Source organism: Diplotaxodon limnothrissa, linkage group LG17 (genome assembly GCF_057381915.1).
Source record: "Diplotaxodon limnothrissa isolate DT_005_m linkage group LG17, D_limnothrissa_male_GT1.1, whole genome shotgun sequence".
Taxonomy (NCBI): domain Eukaryota; kingdom Metazoa; phylum Chordata; class Actinopteri; order Cichliformes; family Cichlidae; genus Diplotaxodon; species Diplotaxodon limnothrissa.
In genome coordinates this window covers 31,849,324-31,876,725 of record NC_140612.1, presented here as the reverse complement: position 1 = coordinate 31,876,725, position 27,402 = coordinate 31,849,324, and the positions used below count along the sequence as shown (strand labels likewise).

Below are 27,402 nucleotides of genomic sequence, written 5' to 3'. Positions count from 1 at the left end.
TAGGGTGGACAGTCCTTACAGGGAGATAACAATGATCCAATAGCACCTGTGACTTCACCTGAATCTGGGCCATTTCAAAATCAGTCCATATTCTCCCTTTCAATTTTCTTTTGATAGCCAGTAAATTAAACAGCCTTCTCTGAGAGTGAACCATCTTACTGTTGTTCTCCTTTTTGTGTACTGTACTCCCATTTCCACCACCTCCTGTCTCACTTTCTCATCTCATCTTCTGTCCATTACCAGCTCGGCTGAGCTGCAGCCAACTTCTGGAGAGTCTTGCAAATAATTTAATTTCTGGGGAATGATAGATGAGTTTAAAACCCTGTGGTCAACCTACCAAAGCAATGGACAATGCACAAAAGAGGTGAAGAAATGAGAGCAACTAGGGTGTAGTGGATGGTGATGACTGTTGGGGTGATTTGTGACAGAAGGATAGCAGCAAGAGTGAAAGGTAACTATTGTTTAGAGACAACGGGATTTACAAAAAGACAGGAGGTGGGGCTGGAGGTAGCAGAGTAGAAGATACATGGCCACTTTGGGAGTGACCAGGGTTGACAAAATTAGACATGAGTATATCAGAGGGACAGCTCAAGTTGAGCGGTCTGGACAAAAGGTAGAGATGGTTTGGAAATGTGCAGAGGAGATATCTTTGCTATATTAGGCAAAGGATCTTTAACATGGAGCTGCCAGGCAGGAGAAAAAGGAATACCATAGAGAAAATTCCTAGATGTGGTGAAAGGGATGCAAAAAGCTGATAGAGAGAGGAGTGTGCAAGGCATAGGGTAATATGGAAGCAGATGATCTGCTCCTAAAGGGAAGAACTGAAACAAGAAGAATAAGGGCAAGAAGAAGATAGCTTCCGGTCACCTTTTCCTGGAAAAAGTTACTAAAACCAAGAAACACCTGCCGTGCTAGTATTGCACACATATAATCAGACTTTATTATCTTCTTAAGAAAGCTCCATAAACCTGTTTTACATATCTGATAACATCTGGAAATATATTCCCTTGTCCATTTCCCCCGTCTGGTCACTAGCTGGCCCCATTAGATGAAGGCATTGTGGAAAAAAAGAGCCCAAACAGTAAATTAGAGCTTTTATTGCATTCAAATAAAGTGTGATCTTTAGTGTAAGTCACTGAGAGGGAAATTGTTTTCACATATTTTGATTTCACTGTTTAGAAACATGACAAAGAAGAATGAGTCTTGTGTGTTCTGCTAGAGTTAGAGCTCAACAAACTGGGGACTATACATGTTACATGTAAGGAATGCATACAAATCTGTTAAAATGGATGTGTGCGCAGTCAGTTACCCATGAAATGCCCAAAACCTGCATGAAAAACTCTCTAGTATGAACAAACGTACATTTTAAGCTGTTGCAAGCATGCTTTTATGGTGGCGCAACTCTAAAAGTGCAATAGTTTACACATGTGCATGTGTATATCAGTGAATGCGCATCATAAGCCACGGGAAGTATCCAGTGCTCTTCATGGCAAAGGTACTGATGAACAAATTGATGCCTGAGGTGATGAAGACTATAATGGTGGTTATGTTGTTCAGGTAGTCCAGACGCTTTTGTAGAGTGGAATTGTTCAGGTTCCGACGGCCTGTGTCGCACACACACGCACACAAACACAATAGAGGAAAAACAGGCATGAGACCAGATGATGACACATTTCTTTTGACCAAAATGCCTTATATATATTTTTAATCTGCCAAAAGAATAGTATAGATGCAGGCCCAAAATAACAATGTTCAGTAAAAATACAATAAGCCAAGTATAGCTTTCTTTATAATCACTCGTTTTATTTAGCTTTTTATTCACAAAGATATTTATCCATTTCATATTTTTTTTTCTATTTTTCTGATGTCAAAGATGTTTTAAAATAAGATGTATATTTAAAATCAAAACAAGCTTTACACTTTTACCGATTAGGCACATAAAAGAAGGGAAGAATACATGTAAAATGCACAGAAAAAGTAGAGACATCTACAATAAAAAAGTACAATATTTGCACAAGCATGTCATTGGAGCAAATAAAACCATGCATGTTTAAATGACAGCTGGTTAAAGTTAAAAATATTTTAGTTCGATTACAGTGTGAGAAATTTGACAAGTGTCTGAATAGGAATTAAGATGCAATGTTTGAACACATGGGATTGTTTTCCAACTTTGTCTTAGGCCAATGTGTCATGCTACTGCACAGATGAAATACTGCTGCAAAGCATGTTGGTGGGTCTGTGCATGACTTGGATATATTTTCATAGTTTTGTGTGTCTCAAAAGTGGAGTCGAGCCAACAGCCAGCGGAAGAATCCGGTCCTCTTGGAGCCGAAGAAGCTGATGAAGAAGTTAATCACTGTGGTGGCGAAGATGATGCCTGTAGCAACGTTGTTCAGGTAGTCGAGTCGTTTCTGATTGGACACCACGTTAAGGTCCCTGCGGGCTGCAACATGCACACACATGCACACAGACAGACACACAAACACACAATTTCAAACATTTCAAACACAACCACCACTCTCACAGTTAACCCATACATACAAACGTTCAGTAATCCAAACAACGGCAATATTGTTGGCTCATCACTCATGCTGCCCTCCATCCTCTTTGTAGTCTATGTGAGTTTGACTGGTTCAGATTTCACTGTAAAACATAAAAACTGAACAGGATTAAACCAAAGTTTGGATTGATGAGCAAGCTCTGTGTTGTGCCCATTGCAGAAACTGGCACTGTGACGCTAGGTCAAAAAGTACACCAGTCCTGTAAGACTTCCTTGTTAAAATGCCCAATGTACGTCCTGGTAACAAAATAACGTTTGGGCTCTACTGAGGTTTTGCATTGAACTTAACAGCAAACCATGTGATGTCATTTGTCTCCATTTTGAAAGTGTGACAAGGTAGGGTCGAATGAATAAGCTCTCAGTCACATAGTCTTAGAGAGCAGTCCGTGACTATCAGGAAATTATCGATCACAGGAAAAATGTAAAAAAAAGACTGGGCTTACAGAACCAGCTAGCTAGCCAAACTTGCTCGCATTGGCTAGCATCTTAGTGCTCCACTTTCTCAACTTATTTTTGTCTAACAAATAAGTCACTTAGGTTTTTTACACCCACCTTTTATATATAGTCTGTGCAAGCAGCTTATTTTAATATATATACCATAAATCTGTGTGTTTTATAATGGTAAACCGCAAAGGATAGAGCTCAAAGATTGCGCAGGAGGGAAAAGTTAGCCCTGCTCCTTCGAACAGAAGCTGCTCACTGCTAGCAAGTAAGCTAATGAGTATATTTAAAAATCAACTTAACTTTACTGGCATGACTGAGAGCTTGCTCCCACTTAGCTCTAAGACTGAATGTTGAAGCAATCTTTGACTGTAAAGTGTGTATACCTTTTAAAAACATTCATTCATCCACAGCTACTGAACAAACAGTTATTATGCTACAGTAATAGCTGTTTGTTCAGTGGCTGTGGATGAATGAATGTTAAAGGGGACTACTTTGTGGCCAAATTTGGTGTGTGCAAAGTTCAACATTTCATCAGCAACATTAATCAAATGTTTATGTTTATCAATGTACATACATTTGTCTGCTTAATCTGTCTCATAGAATAAAGCGCTGAAATAACCATCGCAGCAAGCAGCTGCGCTGTGTCCCAAAGGCCGATTTAATAATGTTGATAATGAAAGTGAGGCAGATGATGCCGGTAATTAGATTGTTCAAGAAGTTCAAGCACCGCTGACAAGAAGGGAGGCGGGTCAGCTCCAGTCGAGCTGCACTCACACATACACACAAATGGAAAATGCATACATACATTGCACACACACATAACCAGAACACAACCATGCAGACAGAAAAAACAGAGACAGACACACACATCTAGTTGGTCCGCTGGCCCAATCCATCCATACTGAACTAAACAATACAATAGTAATATAGTTGATTAGTTAGTGAGTTGGACAATAGGTTACACTGGTATGTGTTATGATTGTGTGCTTGTGTGACCACAACCTAGTTATGTGGGTCAGAATCTGTTCTTACTTTCTAAACAGGTGTACATACTAGAACCATTGCCTACGTTACACAGTCAGAAATGCATCCTGGCAAAGAGGCCAGTGCGTTCCATCCCGAAGACAGTGATGAAGATGTTGGTGACAAAGACGAGGAAGATGGTGATGGTTAGGGTGTTGTTCAGGCTGTCCAGGCGCTTCTGGTTGGCTTCTTCATTGAGGTCTCGCCGGGCTGCAATGCACATATACAAACACATACCAAAAATAGCAACAAAACGAGAGCATAAAGTGCAGGGAACCATCGTGTTTCTGTAGTTCTTGCATATAAAATGCATTAGATTGCTTATGGATTTTATACCTAAAGCCACTACCTTTAAACCTGCACTAGCTGTATTTGACTACAAACAAGTGTCAGTAAATTAGTGTGTTAATATGATGGGTTAAAAACATGGAAGATGGATTTCTGAGTCAGAAGATGTCCAGCCTAAATCTATAATGCCTACCGATTATGATGATCAGGATTCCAGCCACTATCTGAAGAGCCAGGGAAAAGGAAATGAGCGTCAGAACAGCGGCGTAATACCTAGAAACGAAAAGGAAATGCAATGCAAACAAAAGGATAGTGAATAGATAATATCTTTGGCAAACATAAATGTGATCATTGAGAAACAGCTCACAGGTAAACAGTTACGGTTTTGCCTTCTTCATATGTACATATATTGTACCTGTAGCCTGCACCCTGTTCAATGACTGTCTTCATGTGTGTAATGTTAGCCAGGAACAAGGCGATGTCCAGCATGCCTTCAGCTGCTGTTTTCTTAGTAGCATACAGGTTCATGTTCAGGTTGGAGGCTGAACCACCCTGCAATAGAGAGACACAGATTTCAAGTGGGTTATCTTACAATTTGTATCCACACACTTCTTTTCAAGTAAGTAGAAGTATAAGAGTGTAAGATACTGATGGCAAAATGCAGTCCCAAATATTCAGTCATTTGGTTACTAAATACCAAGCCATGCTTTTTACAAACTACATTTAAACTCATTCCATCCATTATAATGCAGCAGGGATCTTACCTTGTAATACAAAACGTTTTCAGATAACTGTTGTCATGAATTGGTGCTATTTAAACAACACTATTTAAACAAACAAATTTCCCAAGTGTGGGACTAATAAAGGTTATCTTATCTTATCTTAACACTGAATTGGATTCCTTAAAATGATCTTTTTTTAAAGTTATCAGAAATTATTAAAAATATAACTCAGTAGCGTTCAAACACTCATCTCACCCCCAAACAATTAATCAACAAATATAAAGAGCTAAGACAAATACTGTACTGAACATCATTTTCTCTAACAAGTAACTGGCCACAAGAGGGCAGTACAGACCAAGGATACGGTTACAGAATAATCTATTATATTATTTATCATATTCAATATTTGCAACCAAAGGAAAACCAGAGATATGATGAGTGGGAAAGTTGGTATATTGAGTTCATCTGATACTCCTCTATGCAATCTATTAACAGACAAATTAACTGTTTGAGAACTGCAAGAGAAGAAGTGCATTAGGCAGTTTGTGGCTCATGTTTCATAAATTGAAATTGTGTGCATGTGTGTTGATGTACGGTTAATTACACTATTACACTATTTGGAGAGCTTAGAATGTGCATTACCATCTTTATAAAGGTAGCAATAGTGAACGTGTGCAGTGAGACGAGAAGAAATGAAAACATGAGGCATCATTACGTTACTGTATGACTCACAGCACATATAAAGGGCTAAAATTTTCTAGATCTAATTGTCCTGCTATAGAACACAGACTGCAGATGCACATATTGGATTACATAAGACTTATCTATATACTAAAGTGCTCTGTTCGCAAATGGATGGCTGTGTGTATGCATGTGTACCATAAATCTGTTTTTCTTCAGCCTGCATAGAAAGAGAAATGCACTTAGGGAAGACATAGATCACATAAATGAAGTCAGTCATATTCACACTAAGGGCACATTGCACCTCATGACCTCACTGTGCTTTAATGTGCTTTGCTGCTCCAAAATAAACAGCGCTGACATTGTACATGTGCAGCAATTGTTAACACTTCAGCTCCTCTGTTTGCGCCGCGTCTGTTTTTATAATCACCAACCAATTGCGACTGATATTAATTTCAGCTTTTAAGCCATGTATATTCCATATACATGTGCATTAAGAAGGGTTATAGCAAGTATCTGACTTTATAGACACACTCACAAGGCCTTTCATTAGGTTTAAATGGCCTTTAATGCAACCAGCAAGTTACATGGTAGTGACTTACAGAAAGGCAACAGTAACTCAAATAACCACTCGTTACAACCACGGTATGCGGAAGAGCATCTCTGAACACTCACACAATGTTGAACCTTGAAGCAGACAGTAGTCAAGACTGCCTAAACCAAGACCAAGACAGTCGGAGTCAAGACCAAGACAAAGTCGAGATGAGACCAAGACTGAGACAGAGACTTAAAAGTCTTTAAACTGCAGCCAGATGCTGCTTCGTTTACGGGTGTCAGGCATATTTATGTGTTTTTGCGATGCACTCGCACAGCCCTCCTCACCGCTGTCTACTGAGTCACTCACTTACTGAGAGGACAGACGCACGCTCCACTTGACTGTCGCGTCTCTCACCCTCTCTGTTTTTGACATAATGATATTATCCTATATCCTCGCATGTGATTGGCCACAATATGGAGGAATTGGAGCATAGCTGAGCCACTGTGTGAGAGCTGAGCAGCGAAAGGAAATGAAGTGAGGAGCCGGCTCTCGCTCAATGGGAGTCGACTCTTCTGATTCACTACAAAGCACTCTCTAAGCACGGCTCTTAGAGCTGATGCTTTTGCGCATGACACATTATCGAACGTTATGCTGTGTGTCATGGATACTGTTGACTCCAAATCTCCCGACCACTATGTCGCTCTGAGACAGCAAGACCGAGACAGCGAGACCAAGACCAAGACCGAGGGATCCGAGACCAAGACAAGACCAAGACCACGTAAAAGTGGTCTCGAGACAAAGACCAACTCTAGCAGATAGGCTACAGCAGCAGAAGACCACACAGAGTGAACTAAAAAAAAGGAAGCCGAGGCTACAGTGTGCAAGGACAATCCACCAAAACTGGGACAGCAGAAGATTTGAAAAATATTAAGTGGTTGGATGAGTGTCAGTTTCTGCTGATGTATTTCTGCTGATGTAAACAACATGCAAGCGGTGCTTGATCCTGGCTTGTATCATGTATGCTACCTGTAGTAGCAGCTGTGTGATAACATCATGTCAATATGGACCAAAACCTCTGAGCAATGTGTTGAACGAATGCTTTTAGGAAGCAGTTAGTCTTCAATGTGATGATCTTTTGTTGGTTATATATATAAACCATCTTCATCAGGCTCATCTCTTCCTCTCAGGATGATATTACTATTATAATCTATCACAGGCAAAAACTATTGCATAGATCATGGTAAAGCATGACATGGCCACGGTCAAGCCACAAACCCAGTGCTGTAATGCTATGCAGTAATAAACACTGTGGTTTTGACACCCTCTAGTGGAAATTATCTGTTATTGAATAAATGTGGTGTGTTTTGTTGCCATGCCACAAAATACATAATAAATCATGTGGAAATCATAACAATAGCAAAACCTGTTCCTATTTTTATAAGTAATGGCATAATTTAGGCTCGGGGGAGGGGGGGGGGGGGGGGGGGGGGTGAATGCCCTGCAGCAACCCAAGAGAAAGCTGTTAATAGCCTGTCCTTTTTAAAACATAATTCCATAAACGTAACCACTTGTTTATTATCTTAAACCCAACAATGAATCTGAACAAAGCAATCTTCTGAACTGAAATGTTTGTAGCTCTGCAAAAGCCAAGAGCCAGCACACCCACACCACACAGGCCTTTGCCAGATGTGCTGCCGTGCAAAAGTAAGCAGGGCTCACATTGCTTACTCTCTCTTTCAACACACCTTTAAAATAAGTGAAGCTGGTTTCAGATTTGTCCGCTTTTGATGAGGTGGTCAGAACACAGAAATGTTTGGATGATCGTAAAAGCCTGGCAGCAGTCGCTATCACGCTGTTTTGCCAGTTTGCTGGCTCAGTGAACATATGGAAACGCTCCAGAAGTTGTAGAGTAGGTGCACTCTGAAGGATGTAAACACAGCGTTCTTAAAGGTCACATGTTTAGGTGTCTTCCTTGCATTCTGACCACAACTGCTGCTAGCGTAGCCATTGTGTTTACATCCTCTTCCTTTCCTTTCACTCCACAAGTTCTGGATGTGTTCCTTCTGCATGGAGACGGCGATTTGCAAGGTGCGCTTTGGTAGCAAATAGCTTTCACTGACACTGTTCATATGAGGTCTGTGGCTTCTCATAACTGTGCTGCTGCAGTTTCTTGAGCAAGCTGTTGATGCTGACATTTCGGTTCAAGTGCCGCAAACCAAAACAAACTGTCCTTTCACCAATGAGGAAAAAGTAGCTCTGTTTTTACTCGGTATTTTTGAATATACTTTACATTGCACTTTATCCAGATGTTTACCAATCCCAGGATATAAAGTCTTGAAATGTTTCTGTGGTTGGCAGTTTATCTGTCATAATGTTGTGATTTTCATCAAAATAGTGCCTGTGGTGTACTTTAGTGCTCAAAGCTTGATTTCATCCTCTGGTACATTTTCATCCAGACTGCGTAGATCTCCGAGAAACTACTCGGCAATTCCCAGAACTGTAAGACTGTCAAAACACCATGAGCACATGTACCGCAGCTTTTCTGTGTTTAAGTGTGTGTGTAAGAGAGAGAGAGAGAAAGAGACAGAAACTTGGTAAGAGTTAGGAGAGAGAGCACAGAAAGAGAGAGAAGCACAGGGTGGGTAGTGAGGAAGTGAGAAAAAATATGCAGCATTGGAAAGAGCGAGATGGGGAAAAAATATGCCTGTACACTGGCATTTTTCCATTTTTTTCTCCTTTGGGGACTCGTGGTCGCACTTTATCAACATCAGCCTTGGGAGTGCTGCCAAAACACACACACCCACACACACACAAACACACACACACATAGACGCACACCACAACCAAAACATTGGAGTGGGCTATACAGATTTACTTACCATGTGTGTTCATTTAGTGTAATGTCTCTCTAAATGTACTGACTGCACTTTTATCATTCTTAATCTGCAGTTATCTTTATTTATTAACACTGAATGATAGACAGTTCTTTTAACTGTTGTTTCACACACGGAGAGAAGTCCTTATTTGCAGCAGGGTTTAGGAGAAGCAGTTCGATGAGGTTAGGACAGTTGGACACATTTAGGCTGTAAAGCTGATCTGAGACAAGCTTCATCATGAAGAACCAAGATTTTTTTTCTTTTTTTCATGCAGAATTATTGAAAAAATACTAAAACACCATTACACTGCCACTACCAGCCCGAACTGTTGCAGGATCAAGCTTGAATTTTGTTTACACTAACAGAAACTGAGGCTCATCAGACGAGTCAGTTTATTCCAGTCTTCTGTTGTACAGTTTGGGTGGTTTGTCTATACCAGTGATGTCCAAACCCAGGCCTCGAGAGTCCTGCAGGTTTTCCATGTGTCCTTGATCCATCACAGCTGATTTAAACTAATCATTTGATTTAGGTGTGTAGATCCAGGGTGATATCTAAAACCTGCAGGACACCAGCCCTTGAGGTCTGGAATTGGCCAAGCCTGGTCTATGTGAATCGTAGCCTTGGTTCCTGTTAGCTGACAAGAATGTTACTCAGTGTGGACTTCTGCTGCTGCCCATCTGCTTCAAGTTTCAACATGGTGTGTGCTCAAAACTGCTCTTCTGCATACTTTGGTTGTAGTGAGTGGCTATTTGAATTACTATTGAATATCCCAGCAGATCAGCAGTGTTTGAAAGAAGGTCCTGAGTTCGACTCCACTGCTGGCACCTTTCTGTTAGCGGGGCTGGGTAATTGGTAATTCCAAATTGCTCATAAGTGTAAATGTGAATGGTTGTCTGTGTACCTAGATTTACCCTGCCTCTCACCCTAAGGTAGCTCCAGCCCCCTCCCATTGCCCTAATAAGGATAAGTGTAATAAAATGGATGGTGAAAACATCTTTCTTCTCCATGGTCTATGTTCAGTTTTAATTCAGAAAGTTGTCTCCAAGCCTAAATGCACTGATTTGCTGTCATGTGATTGCTTGATTAGATATTTGCCTACCTAATAATGTGGCCGAGTAAAAACTTGGCATGATGATACAGAAGAAGAAGTTTACCAGAGTTACTACAATAAAAATATTCAAGTTATTTCATCAAACATTTCCTATGACATTTTAATGAAAAACAGAATTTTGGCTGTTTTGTGGATCTCGAAGAATATTCTTGTATTCATTGTGAGCCATAAATAACAATTTCACTAGCTGGGCCCACGTCCTCATTTTAGGTTTGACAGCGTTTTAGGAGGTAAAGGTGATACTTGGACATGAATTGAGCTGCGGTTTGGGAAAGGCCTCGAAGGGGACTGGCAACGGCTCCCCGGCCTGGCAGATCCCCGTGTACTAAATAGAAGTGAAGAAGTTAAAGAATTGAAAAGGGGAGGGAGGGTGGGGTACGTAAACGAGAATGAACAGCTTGCAGAAATAGTGGAACCTATACAGATAAGAACCGGAAGGAGCGTGGTTAGACAGAGGCGTGATCCCACTCCAGAAATTCTTATACATAATGTCCAAAAGAATTTACTAGATGCAAAGTAACCATAATTTAGTATGTTTACTATGAAATAGTGTAGAGTAAAATAATATTCTTATATAAGTTAATGGTTCCCTATCATGACACTACGGTGGGAAGAAAATTTAAATTTCTGCACACAGAAGATCTATTTCCTCTTGTGGTTTTGAAAATTGGATTTATATAGTAAACTTTTCCCAGAACCACAGAGCCCCTGTAAAACTCATTCCCCCCCCCATCACTGAACCTTAACCATAGGCACTGTGCCATATCACATAGTGTACACAATCCACACCCAAACACACAAACCCTTTATAAGACAAATAATGCATACTTGCCTTATGCATATACTATGAGGCACATACAAAAATATGTTGCCCCACGTGTATTGGCAAGCACATTTGTTCCAATAATACACGCAAAAACATGCTTACAAAACTGTACATCTTTACACTGTGAATGCACACGCACATACACACCAAACCACATGGGAGGCCCCCCTCATCTTCAAAGGAAGTGCTCCACCCCTGTACTCTTATTGGTCACTGTGAGGGCCAATGAAAAGGGAAACCCAACTAGGAGTGGACCTCCGGTGTTCCTTTACTATCTTAATTTTACTGAGTATCTGACTCAGTGTAAATGTACTTGCTTGACTTTCTTGTTCTTCTTTCTTCCAAGGCTCTCAATGCCTAAAGGCAACATCTTTCTGTTTATTTAAACTGCCATTTAGGGTGAGGGAGTTGGAAGAAAGCAGAAAAGTACCTGAAAAGAAACAGACAGAAAGAGAAATAGTCATCAAAAATGGAGGCAGAAAGGCAGTAAGACAAGATGTGTTTCCTTTCACTGGCTGAGTGGCAGCAGAGTATTGTCTCTAGTTAAGACTTACCTAGATTAGGTTGTATCCCACCCTGAAATAAAGCATGAGATTGGAAGAAGATGTGTCATGTCAAACGTATAGTTTTCTTCAAAGAATTTCCAAAACACAGTCACAGGTTGTTGATCTCTGATCAGACCTATTACCTGCATAAAGTCATGAGACCTATGATAGTCTAAGAAAATGCTTACATGCAAGAATTCGGAAGAAACAATATGAACCTTTGTGATGTGAAGGAAAAAGCTTGTGTGTGTACATTACCTGTTATGAGTAATGTCCGACAATGTTGTTGACCATCTTTCCTCTGTGTTAAGCATATAAGTACAGTACCGCAATGTTAAGTGGTCTTAGACCATCGCTTCTTTCCCCAAAGAGGCAAGGACTGATTCCCCCCCCCACACACACACAAAAGTTCCTCATGACAACTGAATTTTTTAGCATGGCTCACCCATTTGATGGAAGATTTGTAAGACCCTATAATTATTAGGTTATTCGGGGCATGAGTGTAACAAGTTGGACCCCCTTTTCCAGCTAAAAGTGACTCATTTTATACTTTTTTTTATTGCTAGTCCAAATTTGCATCACTGTCGATATGCTATTTCACATTAGAAAAATCACACAGCACATCACCAAACAAAAATGCCACAAAAAGCATATTAATCATTTTTAAGAACCGGATACCTGGTCTTTAAGTCTGACGTCATTAGCCGTGTCTGGGCCCAAATTCTGCTGCAAGTCCTTAAGTGGAATGATCACTGCGGCATCACTGAGAGTTGAAAAACTGTCTAAACTCTTTCATCTGTAATAAAATGATCAGTGTGGCTGCTCTACCAGGTGTAACAATTAAATTTAACATCCAGGCATCCATGAAAACAGAATTTATAATATTTAACGGAGTTGGAAGTTAGCAGGGAGTTAGCTCGCTAGCTTCCGTTTAAATATAATATACCATGTTCTGACTGAGGGATTTATGAAACAAATTAAAACGTACAGCTCTGCTATCACTTCCAACAAAAACGAAGACAGGAAAGTAAACAGCAGTGACGTTTGTAGGGTTACTGAAGTTTAGTTAGCTGGTATATAATGATATGCTACGTGATCGATAGCGCGACAAAGCTATGTTAGCATTATATAAACAGTAAAGCTGTAGGACGAACGCTAACGAACGGAGTACTTTTTTCAAACGTGAGGGTTCCTAATGGTTAAGGGCAAATACAATCGCATGGCAGGATGCTGTAAACAGACCAAACGTCAGTCAGGAGAACCACCGAGATAATCCATCCAAAATACGAGGTTAGTCATTAATATACTGCTGCATGGGCTGGGCTGTAGTTACATTGTAAGGGTTTAAAAACTGAGCTTTAAAGTGATTAGCAGTAATAAAAACCGAGAGAGGCCTGAAAGTGATCACTGACTGTTTTTAGGGGCTTGTTGAGATTAAATAGAACAAGATACAAAGCATTAAAACATGTTAAAAACACAACAGCCTTATTAAATTCAGACAACTTTGGGCCCGGAAGCAGGATTCATCACGTCATCACTTAAAGAAAGGATAGCGGAATTGGTTTGGTTAGTCCCCAGTATACCTTTTTTCCTTTTTCTGACCACTACTCATGCTAGGGCCTTCATCTGGGTCAGAATTTTCTCCAAGACCCAGGTTAGATTGACCACTTTTTCATTTCAGTAATTATCTATCGCTATTACTTGCAGCATTGTCTCACTTCTTCTGTTTTACTGCCAGTTGGCAACCCATTTAATTAGAGCAGGTAGTTTTACTGCCCTCTAGAGCAAGAGAATGTAATTGCTCTACCCGTTACTCATGCCGGTCACTTAGAGTACTAATTAGGTGGAACCAGATAATCTTCCGCGGCACACCTGATCATTTCTCACAGCACACCTCTGTGCCAGGCCACAGTGGTTGGGAAAACTATTAAGTTTTGGTGTAAATTTAAAACTATTAAAAGCACTATTGAGTCACAAAGCATCAAACACTGTATGAAGGTGCAGAAAAGTCCAAATGTAATGTCTCCTTATGAGGACACAGGGTCTCAAGAGTTTGAAATAGAAGTCAACAAATCAGTGAGTCACAGTGGCTATTTCCATCTGTTATATACAGTCTATGGTCTGGTAAACCAAACAGGAGCATCTAGCAGCTAAAGTGACGTTTCTTTATCTGAGGCGTGGTAACAACCAAACAAAAATGAGACAAATGACTCCAGATTAAGGGTGTAAGATGTGACGTTTTATCCTATACTGGTAACCTGCCAAGGGTGTACCCACCTGTCACCCTTCAAATCCATTATGGATTTTGATTTTAACTTGAAGGCTGCCACATTTGCCATCTGCTCCAGATGACAGGTAATGATGGGATGTAGTAAAGTAAGTAAAGTAAAATTTTATTTATATAGCACCTTTCAAGATAAAATCACAAAGTGCTTTACAAAGGCAGAAAACAGACATTAAAATCTCAAACAAAACAAAGTCAACCAAAAGCAAGTTTAAACAGATACGTTTTTAACTGCTTTTTAAAAGACATGACTGAGTCCACAGATCTCAAACTCAAAGGGAGCGAGTTCCAGAGTCTGGGAGCCACTGATACAAACGCTCTGTCACCTTTTGTTTTTAACCTTGTCTGCTGGACAACCAGCAACCCCTGGTCACAAGACCTCAGGGACCTGCTAGAGTGATAAGGAAGAAGAAGATCACTTATGTAAGTTGGAGCTACACCATGTAGGGCCCTATAAGTCATGATTATGATCTTAAAATGGACCCTGAACTTGACAGGGAGCTAATGCAGTTGAATCAGCAGGGGAGTGGCATGGGAGTATTTGTGATGCTTTATCAGAAGCCTAGCAGCAGCATTTTGAACACCCTGCAGTTGTTCCAGGGAGGCATTACTTAAGCAAGTAAACAAGGAATTACAATACTCTAAGCGAGATGAAACAAAAACATGAATAATCATTTCCAATTCGGAACGTGACACAATGGGACTCAGCTTAGCGATATTTCTTAAATGGTAAAAACAAGAGCGAACCAAAGATTTAACGTGTGTCCAGCATCAGAGCTGGATCAAATGTAACACCAAGGTTCCTGATGGAGGATTTAATGTAAGAAGCAAGAGGGCCTAGATTTTTAACCACGAGGGGAACAAATTTCTCAGGAGCAAAGACAATGACTTCCGTTTTATCAGCATTTAGTTGAAGGTAATTACCAGCCATCCAATCTCTAACGGAATCTAAGCAGGACTCCAAGATTTGGAGCTTAGAAACATCAGGTGGGCTCAAAGAGATATATAGCTGAATATCATCTGCATAACAATGATATGAAATATCAGAGAAAGAGCTAAGAAGTTGCAGAAGAGGAAGTAAATACAGTAGTTATTCTCAGTAGTTATATGTGCTCATCTGTTTCTCAACTTTATCAGTTCATAATTTATATAATGTGTTTAACTTCAATACAGAATTACTTTAAAAAATACCAATTTTCAGGGCAAACACTGAAAACTAATTTTGAATCATAAAAACTCTTAGAAGTCAGCTGACTGCTAAGTGCCAGTTAATGAGCCCTTTTCTCATTTTCTGGGCTTGTTTCCTTTGGGGGCTCGGGTTAGCATACGAAACACACGAAATGCTTCATTTCAGGTCGTTTAGTTTGTGTGTTTGTGAGAATTGGACAGGGGATATTGCCAGTGAACACGACTCAAGTCCAGAAGCAAACAAAAAGAAGATAAACTCGCACACGTGCACACAACCCACTGAACTTTGACATTGAAAAGACAGGAAATAGGCTGTTATCTATACACGCACACACAGACACACAACATTTATCTCTCAGTCACAACACATGCTGTAGGTTTGCAACTTGAGAGAGTGTGACCCTTGACCTTTCCCCCAGTTAGCTAACAAAAAAGTGCACGGAAAAACAGTGTAAATAGTCAGCAACAGCACATAATATGAGCATGAGGCTGGTCTTTACATGTAGTGGACCACATGTTCCCACAGACACCAAAACAAAAACAAAAGATGTTCCCTAATTAAGATATCCCCTACTTTGCTATCTATGGAAAGTCCCACAAGTCAATTTAATACCCCAGATATGACCATTTGACCTTTTCCTTCTTCTTGTATTCTACCCTCATTATCTATCACATAAATCACCTCTTTCTTTCCAGCTCTACTTTCTTTGACAGTCAGACAGAAAAGTATTATATTTGTATCAAACCAGCAGAAATCTTAATTTCTTACAAACATTCATGGATCATAAATAAAACCCTTTCACGTCAGCACCAGCTGATGCTGTCTGATCCCCTTCTCCTCCCCCGCCTCTTTGTGGTGATCAAAATCAATTTTCCTAGTAGCAAAACAAGTAGGAGGATAGCTGCTTCTATAATTAAACATGATGTTCATCTGAATATAGGTGCTTTGTGAGTTTACAACTTGAGCGCAAAAAAACCTACCCTTTAAAAAGCTCTGAACTTTAGGGCTAGGATCAGTAGGGGTGTGAAGGTAAAGGTGAGGGGAAAGCAAATAAAATGTATCAGAGAGTGGTCCTCACAAGTATAGAAGCATAATCATGTTTCAAAGCAATTTTTGATCATGTTGTTTGCTGTAAAAATCACTAATAGAGGGAAACAACTGGTTATTTAACCAAGAGAATACAGTAATTGATTGAAATAAACAGACTCTCTTAGGTGCTGTTCTCCAATAGTTTTAAGGTAGACACACATTAGGGATTATTTATGTTGCCTGGTCATATAAAGTGTGGCTATTAAACAACAAGTATAGCAAAGTACTACTGTGATTATTTTATAACCACACATTGCATTAAGCCATTAAAATGAGCTCCATCTCCATCCAACTACATCGTTAAAATACTTAATGTTTCTGCATCTGTTATGAAAATCCAGAAATCCAGTATGTGATAATGTCATTTTGAAAACGGCTATGACAGAGCTCTTTACTCCTTCTTTCTTTCTTTCTTCTTTTTTTTTAACATTGTTGATGACTCAAAGTCCTTTAACCTTTTAAGCCTCCATTTGCCATCTGGACGGAGGAGAACAAGCGTGTCAGTGATATAATATCATTTGACTCTCAGCATTCCTCACTATAACCACATAACCACATGGTCTGACAGAGTGTCTCATATCAGTGACTCAGCCAGCTGGCCCCTCCAGCTCTGCAGGGGGGCATCCGAGGTCAGTAGTCTTATAGAAACATCTATACATGTAAATTTCTGATTGGTTTTGTGTTCACTGTAAAGACACGTTTTCTGCAAAATTTGAGTCCATTTCTTAGTAGAATAAATGTTAAAGAACAGTCACTCATTTACACTCAACTAAACGACCTATTCCTAAAAAATGACGCAAATTTTGGCATCAGATGCTTAGCGCGAGAGTTATTCTTGTGACCACACTTAAGTCTTAATCTAGGCTTAAGTCTGCCAAAGTGCTGTTCCTGCCTTAACCTAACCAGAGGCATGGTGTGACCTCCTATTGGGTCCTGGGGAATTTAATTGCTGTTTATTTAAGGTTTCATTTAATTCAGGAAAATAACATTAAAGAATAAAAGTTTATAAAAACTGGATCGTCTTGTTGCAGTAATAATAATAAGTTAGACACATATCAGCTCATCTGAACTGAATTCACAATTTTTGTGAGAAAAGACAGTTTTTTGTCTCTGACCAACAGTCTGATTTAATTCATGTGTCTAATGCTACAATCTCACAAACAGTGTTTTGAGACCAAGCAGCGTTATTGCAATCGTATGTAATCTTATTGCCTTTAAAACGGTTGCCTTGAAGACAGGGACCAAGTCTATAACCACTTGCAGTCATTTACAGTGTGTCAAGTTGGTGATAAAATGGTCATCAGTCTGCTATCAGTTTGCAACTGAATGGGGACAAGTTGGCAATTACATGCAATCTGTTTGTGATGATCTCATGAGTAACTCTGCCAAACAGGTGACAATCACAAACCTGTTGCTGTTGACTTATGCAGAAATTCACATCATCTACTTACATTCAGAGTCCAACAGCTGACATAGGCACTTGGCTCCTTTGCTTTTATGCAGGACTATAACCAGAATACAACCATTTAGCAACGAGCTGAGTCGAATCCCCTATTGGAAAGATGCATTGCAGATGATTTGGAGTCGTTGATGCAGACTGACAAGATCTGATGTTTTAATATCCACAAAAACTACAAAAATTAGACCCAATTTACAGTTAGTCACAATATAAGAAGAAAGGGTAACCCGTTAAAGCATGCAAAGACACATTCTGACCATAGCTCAAGGTGCTGGTCTGTACCTATGTTTTTAAGTGTGTGTGTGCGAATCCAAAAATAAGTGTTTCTCCTCTGAGGGCAGTCACACTATAAGATTGTTTCACAAGAGGTAGGTGTGTTTTTCTTAGTATTAAAGGATCATCTGGAATGCTACATACCTTTGAAGAAGCGTGCAGCAGATGTGTGTGTGTGTGTGTGTGTGTGTGTGTGTGTGTGTGTGTGTGTGTGTGTGCGTGTGTGTGTGTCAGATGGATATGGGAGTGCATCACATGCCAGGAGTATGTGCACCATCGGTGCGTTCTGATAAATTACACGCTGGCATGGCAACATAACAAACACACAAATAAACAGAAATGTTCTTATTGTCTCCAAAGTGTTTTCTCTGCAGTGAAGTTCAGAGATGGAGAGTGTGAATGACAAGCATGCAGCAGCAGAGTTAACCTTTGTTATGAAAAAATGAGGTAACTCTGTTGGACTAGGACCAAGGAGATCTCCTATGGGCCCATAAAAATTACATAAGATTTATGTGAGGTTCACATAACCATATAGTGCAGCTTTCCACGTTACAGAAGAAAGAATTTGCACCGTAGCTCAGTTCAGACAAGCAGCAACTGCTTTACGCATAAATTAGAGGTAACATATGGCATCTCATTTATTCATTATTTTCCAAACAGCGGGAGGGATTTTTAAAAAAAATCAGTCAGATTTTCTCCAAGTTAAGCAAAGCAGATTTGAAAAAGCGAAGCCAATTCCAAATTTTTAGGCTCTGATCCAAGAAGAATCAACAACAGGGCGAAAGGAATCATCAATTCCAGACAAGTTTTCATTTTGTGTGTTACGATTTTGGTTTGACTGATGAAACGTGTCCCGTGCATACAGGAGGAACTGTTCCTCTTCAAGCATGGATGGAAAGGCAATAGAGGCTAAAAAGATAACATTAAAATAGCGTGCCACCAGGTTGTGTGTTTGAGGATTAACACACATGCACTCAAACACACATGATTTGCATGATGGTGACATTCATTTGTCTCCAGGCGGGTCCACACGCTGTGGAAACACATTTATGTCTTTAAATGCACGTAAACGCACATATACACTAAATCATACACATGTACCTCACACAATGCCGTGTTAAAAGAACCTTGGTAACAGTAACGTCCACCATGATTTGTTGAGTTGCAAAAGTATCCTACTCATTGTTAAGAGTTTGCTTGAAGTTGCTATTACAAGGAAGGCATGTTTGGAAAGTTGTCAGCCTGATGTCAGCGAGTCTTTGTGAGCACAGCAATGGCAGCAATAGCTGGAATTCCTTGTCCATCTCTGCAGTGTTTAACCTGTCATAAAAAGAGCTTTGCAGTTATATATATATGCACTCGCTTAACCAGGGAATCGCAAATACCATTTGTTTTTCTTGGTAGATTATACCATTTTAAATTGCTTTTTGAGTTGTCAACACCTTCAAAGAGGTTAGGGGTAAAGAGCAAGTTGGACAAAGACTCTTTATGGTGAAATTGTTTGCTCTTATGGGAGCAGGCTAAAGACCTTTGTTGGAGGAATGCTGTCTGTAAACATCGTGCCACGCCACTGCTGCAGCAGCAGCACATCAGTCATTTGAAAGGGAAATGCTCCATGAAACAATGTTCGTGTGACAGACTTAAACATTTCTCAGAAAACAAATATACCTCCATTTCCTTTAAACTTGAAATTTGCAAATAGTTCTCACACCAGTGCTACTGTAGGACATTCTGCAGTCATGACCAAGAGGTTATTTTAAGCTGCAAACATGCAAAATCTTCTCTTGCGTATGTGTGAAAGACTGAGCTGCAGCCATAAATTCTTAGGGACATGACTCTACCAATGCTCAGCACCTGCTCAATTATCTCTAGAAAGAATCTGAATTTAAAAACTAAACTGGAGGACATCTTGCAATCAGATCTGAATAGTACGCTATATTTAGCACCACAGCTGTTGGATTCAGATCTTCCTGGGGCCTTTCTGTATGGAGCTCTCCCTACACACTGTCTGATTTCCTCCCACAAATGAACCAGTCCAAGAGAATGGGGGTTGTTGTGCCTTGCTAGTGCTGTGTTGGGCACCCATCATGCAGTTAATGTTGATTTGTCTTCTCGACATCCATGTAGTGAATCTCCTTTTCCACCACATCCCACAGGTGCTCTATTATACTGAAACTGTGGAAACCACTTTGAGATGATTGGACATTGTGACATGGTGGGTTATCCTGCTGCACCAGAAGATACTGTGGGTGTGGATGGGTGCATGGATGGATGCAACAACACTCAGTTAAGCTGTGACCTTGAAACTATGCTCATTTGGTACTAAGGGGCTGAAAGTCTGGTGAGGTCTTCTGCTGCTGTAGACCATCTGCTTCAAGCTTTATCATTTTATGCATTCAGAGGTGCTCTTCTGTATTCCTTGATTATAATGAGTTATTTGAGTTACTGTTGCCTTCCTATGAGTTTCAAGCAGTCTGGCCATTATCCTATATTTTCTCTTTTTCGGACAGTTCTCAGTAAACCCTATAGATGTCTGTGTGAGAAAATCCCAGTAGACCACATTCAAAGTCACTTAAATTAGTTTCCTTCATTCATTCAAATGCTTTGTTTGAACTTCAGCAGGTTGACGTGACCATGTCTGCAGGCCTAAATACCTAAAGTGGCAAGTGGATGTATTTTTTTGTTTTGCGTATGGATCTTGTAATGTTGAAGTGCTATCATGTTTGTGGTGCATTCTGCTATAGTGGATGTGTTCAGATCTACATTTTATCATTTTAGACACACACACACACACACACACACACACACACACACGAGTGAAGGAGGGAGAAATAGAAACTAAGAAAGTGAACACAATACTTAATACAGAATCACTTGGTCCTTCCAGCCCCCTTTTTTCCACCCATCTTCCAGTTCACCCTTCATTTTGAGCTACTACACATATGTGAAGTTTCTTGAGTCAGTTTTGCACAGCTGCAACAGTGTCAACAGTCCATCAGTGTCAGAGTATGTAAGGAAGACACTATGCACAATAAAAGACTAATTGCATCTCCTGTTGATATAGTAAAGGTCAATACTGGGGCATTTAAAGAGGCAGGTCACCCTTTTTTTACTCACCAATACCACTAAAGTTTTGAGTTTATAAAATAAATCTTAATAATTAAAGAGTAGTCCAAAATTGTCATTTCTACATTGTTGCTCCTTACAAAATACATAATTTAGATTTAGACTAAAAAAAAAGCAGTCCCAATTCCCAAAGGTAATGTGCAAGGTAGAAGTATGTACAGTAGATGTGTGGGGCATATGCACTTTTCATATATAAAAACTTTTCATATATAAAACTATTTGTAATGGCAGTTATAATGTTAACCATGGGTGTGCACTGACTATAATGGCAGTAGAATATACGACCTTTCTTAATCTGAGAATGGAAGATCTAAAATGTGGCCCTGGTCTCGAAAGAAAAACTAGCATCTTGAAATTCCAACGACATGCATGCACAGAGAACAAAAACAGTGTTTCATCTAGCAGTGAAAACCTTCAATCACGTACTGCTCCTGATATTATACAACTATTGAGCAATGCAATATTTTCCTCCAAAATCCACACTGTGCTTGCATGTGTGCAGTTTGTGCTTGTGTGCTCTTGGCACATTGTAGGCACGAGTACAAAAACCATTAAACGATCAAAAACAGCACCAAACATCAGACTTATGAGTCATATAAGCCTTAGAGTGACTATATTGCGGTTACACAGTGCGTCCTAACTGTGGTTGTGGTTTTGAGCAATTATAATTCATTGACCCAAGCAGGTAATTTTCCACAATTTGATTTTGACTTAAAACCACACCAGACTGCTTGTATCCAAAACAAACATGGGGAGAGGACTGCGGGAAAGGCTCACTAATACATTTCTGCGTGATTGCGTACAATACTGTATATTGTTAATGTTGGCTCGGGGCCTAAGGTGTGATGTGAACAGGTGTAATAAAAAGAAAACTCCTAACGTGAATAGGTGACACTTGAAGACAATTTTTTTTCTCTTCACTTATTCTGAAGAGATGTTTTTTTCCGCAGATGTTTGGTCTTTAAATCCCCCTCAGGCCTGCAAGCTTTCATGCCATGTGTGATATCGCAGGACATTCCTCACCGCAACTTCCTGGATTTAATGACCCGGCCTTCATCGCTGTCCGCAACACACACTTCCTTCCTCTGTGCATGCGTGTATGTTGGTATTCCTACTTCCTGAGTTCCACGAATGCCGCTGTTATGCACTGAAACTGCATCCCATTACATGACACATTTAAAGAGACAGGCAGTCAGATAGAGACGGTGTTGAAAATTAAATATATGCATAAAAAACAAAACATAACTGAAACACAGGGAGTGCTTTCTGTTAATCTCACAGCATTTTGAAAATGTTACTTCTTGTCTGGTCATTTTAAAAGTCTTACTTGAGGTGAACCATGTGGCCGCGTGTGTTGACTGACGCACACATTACTGAGTTAACTGATAAACATGTTTTGGTAGAATTCAATTAACATCAGTGATAACGGTTTATCTTTTTCAGCTCTATTTACGATATCCAGTAAATATTTGCCTATCGTGCATTTTCAGTATTCCCAATTTAATAGAGCGCATGCTCAATCCTGAGCCCATGTGTGAGGGAATGGGCTTGAATATTACTCGCTGCAGCACCAGCACAGCATAGATACAGACCATTCTCTTAATGAGAACAAAGAATATTTAGAAAGCACATTCAGCCTTCACTTTGCCATAAATATGTCTTGTTTTTACGGCAAGAACTGCACACATACCACGCCTCTCCCCATCACAAGTAGGTCTCTACAAACCAGAATGTCATTAACATTAAAGCTCATCTGGCTCACGATCCATCACATCCTACAAGTTACTGTAATGTGTGATGTAACAAGAGAAAGTAATATGTTTTCTTGTCATTGGTTGGCTGTATTGCATAAACTAATGACAATTAAATTGTACCGAGAAGCCAAGGAGGCTCACGTACAGTCATACCCAGAACCATCAAATGTAAGTATTTGAGTTCCTTGCCGAAATGAGCTAAAAATGAGCCGTGTCTGAATGAAAAAAATGCCATCACTTTACGAGCTGGATAAACCCAGTAATATAACTTATTCTGTGTCTGAAAAGGATTTTATGGAGAGATTACTTACACTTTGTGGCACTATAATATTAAAACTGTGTAAAGGTCTTTCATTAGTCATAAAGGGACAGCATAACAGACAATAAATACCTTGTAAGAAACTATAAGCAGAGTTAAGTATTGGACATATGTCTAAATGAGCACTTTTTACACAATAATATCAATGTAGTCATGAAAGTACAGCAAGCTGTTGACTAGAGCAATCATAACTGTACCAGAATAACAGTGTGAAGTGTGAAGAGAGAGAAAATGGACTGACTAGACAGGAAGATCACCATGGACAAAGCCAAAATACACCCAGTTTTTTCATTATACCATTTTAGAACATGCTATACTTAAGTTTAGTTATATTTTCAAACATCTCTCATCAGCAGATCCCTTCTTGGGTTAATCGCTAGTCCCACATCCTGTCCTAATTAATATGATTCTTTCTCTTAATTTTCATGTATTTACCTTTAACCCTATTTTCACTCTGTGTACAACCAGCTGCTCTACTCTACTAATATTCATACACAAATGACTTGGGCTTAGACATTTTAAGTAATCAACAAGGGTCATTGTTCAACCTCTTTTGCTTTAACACCTTTTCAGTGCTAACATGCAAAAGTCCATACCTAGTCGTGCTATTGACGCATTAAGTGTTTTTCCTCTGTTTTCCAACCTGACTGGCAGTAAACACCACTGGGTTTCTTTTAAGTTAGCGAGTTAATTATAACCCTGTCAACATTTTACTCAAGATGTGACAAGTGGAAATCTACTGAAGCTGAACGTTATACAGTTGGTGCTTGCAACCTAATACCTGCTCAACCAGTCAAACATGACTTAACACGTGGCACGGTCACGGTCTCTTTGGTTCTGTGTATATACATAGCACTTGAACCTGCACTTGACTTTATTTTCTATCCGGATGTTTGATGAGCTAAAAACACAAGTTAGGCATGTGTGTAAGGAAAAGCAACAATGGCTAATTACTACGTGGAAGTATAAGATTATGATGAAAAACTTCCTTATTTGACATTGCCAAGATTCAACAGGCACAGTGTGTCTAAGTCATGCATTACGCGATGTAGGTAATATAAAAGAAAACTTGCAGGAGCAGTTACAAATGCCCCAGGACTGTGTGGATACATTGGTTTACTCTACAACAGCCATTTTACACACATTAAGTGAAAGAATGGATTTCCTGTTGCAGCTAAGTCATTAAGGTGCACTTCAGCGCAATAACTTTTGATACATCTGTGAAGGTTCTCAGTCATCCAGGTCATCGTAGTTTAAGGAGCTTGGAAAGAAAAGTGTCAGGACTTCTTTAAGTTGCTTGAACCTCTCATCCCAGAAGCTTCTTCAGTTCTAGGGTCAAATGGTGGAGAGTCCCAGATTTAATCCCCGTGGGAGTAACCCCCCGAGAGGCCAAATGGACCCACACATGAAATCACGATAGGGTGGGGCTAGGTTTCACAATGAGCTCACCTGAAACCTTGGCTGATTGTGACCTACACCCGTTTTCACACCTGGGCTCGTGTGATTAGATAGAGGATCATTAGGGGGTCCATGTTCTCTTGGGGGGACACTCCCACAGGGATTAAATCTGGGACTCTCCACCATTTGACCCTAGAACTGAAGAGGTTTTTCGGATGAGAGGTGAAACGTCTTCAAGCAACTTAAAGAAGTCAAGAAACTTTTGATACCAGTCCAGCCACAGTGGAGAACAACTTTTACAGAGTTTATGTGCAATCATTATCAGCCTGAAAGAAAGTCTAGCTATCTCATTACAAAAAGGGTTTGTATCGCAGTTGCAATGTGGGAATGATCATCATACATTTAAGAACTCTCTGACTAAAGCTTTCTCAATAAGCACTTGTATAATTTCCCATAACCACAAGAATGTGATGTCCCACTGCCACTCCTGGAAATGAATATGTATAGACATCATTTTGCTCTTTCACTGCCAAACTTTTGACTTGACTTGACTTGCAAACAGACTTGAAGCATAATACACAAAGTGAAACAAAGTGACTAGTTTTCATTCAATTTTATAACGTCTTTGGCAAGCCAAGATATAAAGTGCTTTGCTCTTGGAAAGACTACAATACTGATAATGTTGAGTGTCCGCCCAGTCCTTATTACAATACTGGAGAGTTTTTCTTGAATTATAAATGGGATAGAGGGTTTCACTGATTGGCATTGCTGTAACACAACAAAAAGAACAGGACTCTGTTTTACCTATTAAATGTTTCATGCACAGTGAGACAACATACTTTCTATTGTCTCCTTCAGTTTGAATATCCCGGCCCCTAATCAAAAGCGAACAAAGAAATCTCACAGTTTTATTCCTTGGAATGTTTTATACATTTTTTTAAACTGTAGCCCTTTTTTTAAACTCTCTCTCTCTCTCTCTCTGTGTGTGTGTGTGTGTGTGTGTGTGTGTGTGTGTGTGTGTGTGTGTGTGTGTGTGTGTGTGTGTGTGTGTGTGTGTGTGTGAAGAGGATTTATGGCTGGGTTCAAGAAGTTATGGATGTTTGCTGTCAGTGAAGAGGTCAAAGTTTCAGTTGGTTTTGAAGGATATTCCTGAACAAGCCACACACACACACACACACACACACACACACACACACACACACACACACACACACACACACACACACACACACACACACATAAGGTATTTAGGTCCTCTAAGGATCATAAATGTGATATATATGTTTGTTCAGAGTAAACTTATGTGGAGAAAAAAAACAATAAATATCCCAGGAAATCTAATGTGTGTGGTTATGAGCATTTATTTTTTTAATAAAACAAATAGGAGCACAGCAATGTGCTTGTTAAAACAGTTTAGAGTGGAAGAAAATGCCTACATTGTATGCTTTAAAGGAGCATAAAATCAACATGTGTATAACTAATTTGTTAACAGTAAAACCTAAAGTCTGCAGCTTTAAAACATTTAAATGTGGAATATTTTTGGGAAAACTACATAACTGCTTAATAAAAAACAGTTTTCCTAGCGGTAAGAGAATATCATAACAGTTTGTGTGTAAACAAAAATGGGTTGCATTGACTCGTGGCTTTACACAGACAACAGTTATTAAGTGGGTGCCTTTGTTTCACACTTAGCATGATCTCATAGGGCTGAGCTCAACAATAGTCCCATGAGCACCACATACACCAAGGGGCATCAGTGACAGAGCCTGGATGAGGTAAGACTGACCCTTGCCTGCCGCCTGCACTTTCGTTCTTTCCCTGAATCACTGCTTTCCTGCCCCCAGTTTTTTTCTTTAAGCACAGATAATTATATGACCTCACAACAATGTACTGCATTACAAACTAAAACAAGAGTTGTTTAAACAGAGCTTGAAGTCGTCCTAATATCCTATCAAATCACCAAATTTGTGTACAATTGAAAAATCAACCAAACATAAACAAATCTAAACAAAAAAAATGAAGTCACCTCCTGTCCTCAGAACCATTTTCCCACTTGGACGAAATGTAAACTAGCTCAGCAGTCCCCGAACTTTTTTGTACCATGGACAAGTTTAATGTCAGACAATATTTTCACAGACCGGATTGCGGATAAATACAACAAAATAAAATGATATGACCAAGATAAAAACGGTGGTATTTTGTAAATATAATAATAAACGTGAATTCACTGTGTAGTTGTGTAACTTTATTTGCAGCGTCCTCCTGAAATACAACAACAGCATTGAGAGTAACATCCTCCTCTTTGCCCCTTAATGCTCTCTGGTCGCTATGGTAACGTGTAAATATTTCTTTCAAAATAAGACACACAACTACAACACGGGAAAAGACCCAGGGAAACCGAGTTAATGATAAAAACCCTGAAAACTATACATGTCACACCCGAGCCTCAACTCTCGCGGCCCGGTACCAAATGACTCATGGACCGGCACCAGTCCGTGGCCCGGGGGTTTGAGACCGCTGGACTAGCTAATCCAGGTAAATTGTTGACTATGTAACTATTCAAAGATGCAGAGCAACATAAGAACTTATTTGCTTTGATTCATTTAATAACCTTAACTCTACATGTATGCTGTTTTTGACCTCTATGCTTGGCAAAAGTAGCTCACCCTTTAGAAACTAACTACTACAGTATGTCCACCAATAAGTGGCAGCTCTGTCTGTCTGTCATTTGGTGCTGGGTACATAGCACTCTACAGTTGAGAAATAAATGAACAATATACTAGAGGTGGAGGTTTGTGTGTTGCCTATTAATGCATGACTGCTATTGTTTGCCTTGCTTTGCCCTGACAGTGTTCCACTGGGGCAAGCAAGATGAGCAGTGCTTGTCCATTGAAATC

General features: G+C 39.7%; 1 protein-coding gene across 1 annotated transcript in view; it reads right to left on the bottom strand.

Annotated features, from left to right (window-relative positions):
• Positions 1-3,598: 3,598 nt before the first annotated feature.
• LOC146615256 (ninjurin-2-like) overlaps positions 3,599-27,402 on the bottom strand; it is a 34,208-nt gene continuing 10,404 nt past the window's right edge. The window contains exons 2-4 of the mRNA XM_085376592.1: positions 4,731-4,867; positions 4,509-4,588; positions 3,599-3,768 (exon numbers count right to left, since the gene is read on the bottom strand). Of these exons, the coding sequence (XP_085232718.1) occupies positions 3,599-3,768; positions 4,509-4,588; positions 4,731-4,867 (387 nt within the window). The remainder of the gene's footprint in view (positions 3,769-4,508; positions 4,589-4,730; positions 4,868-27,402) is intronic.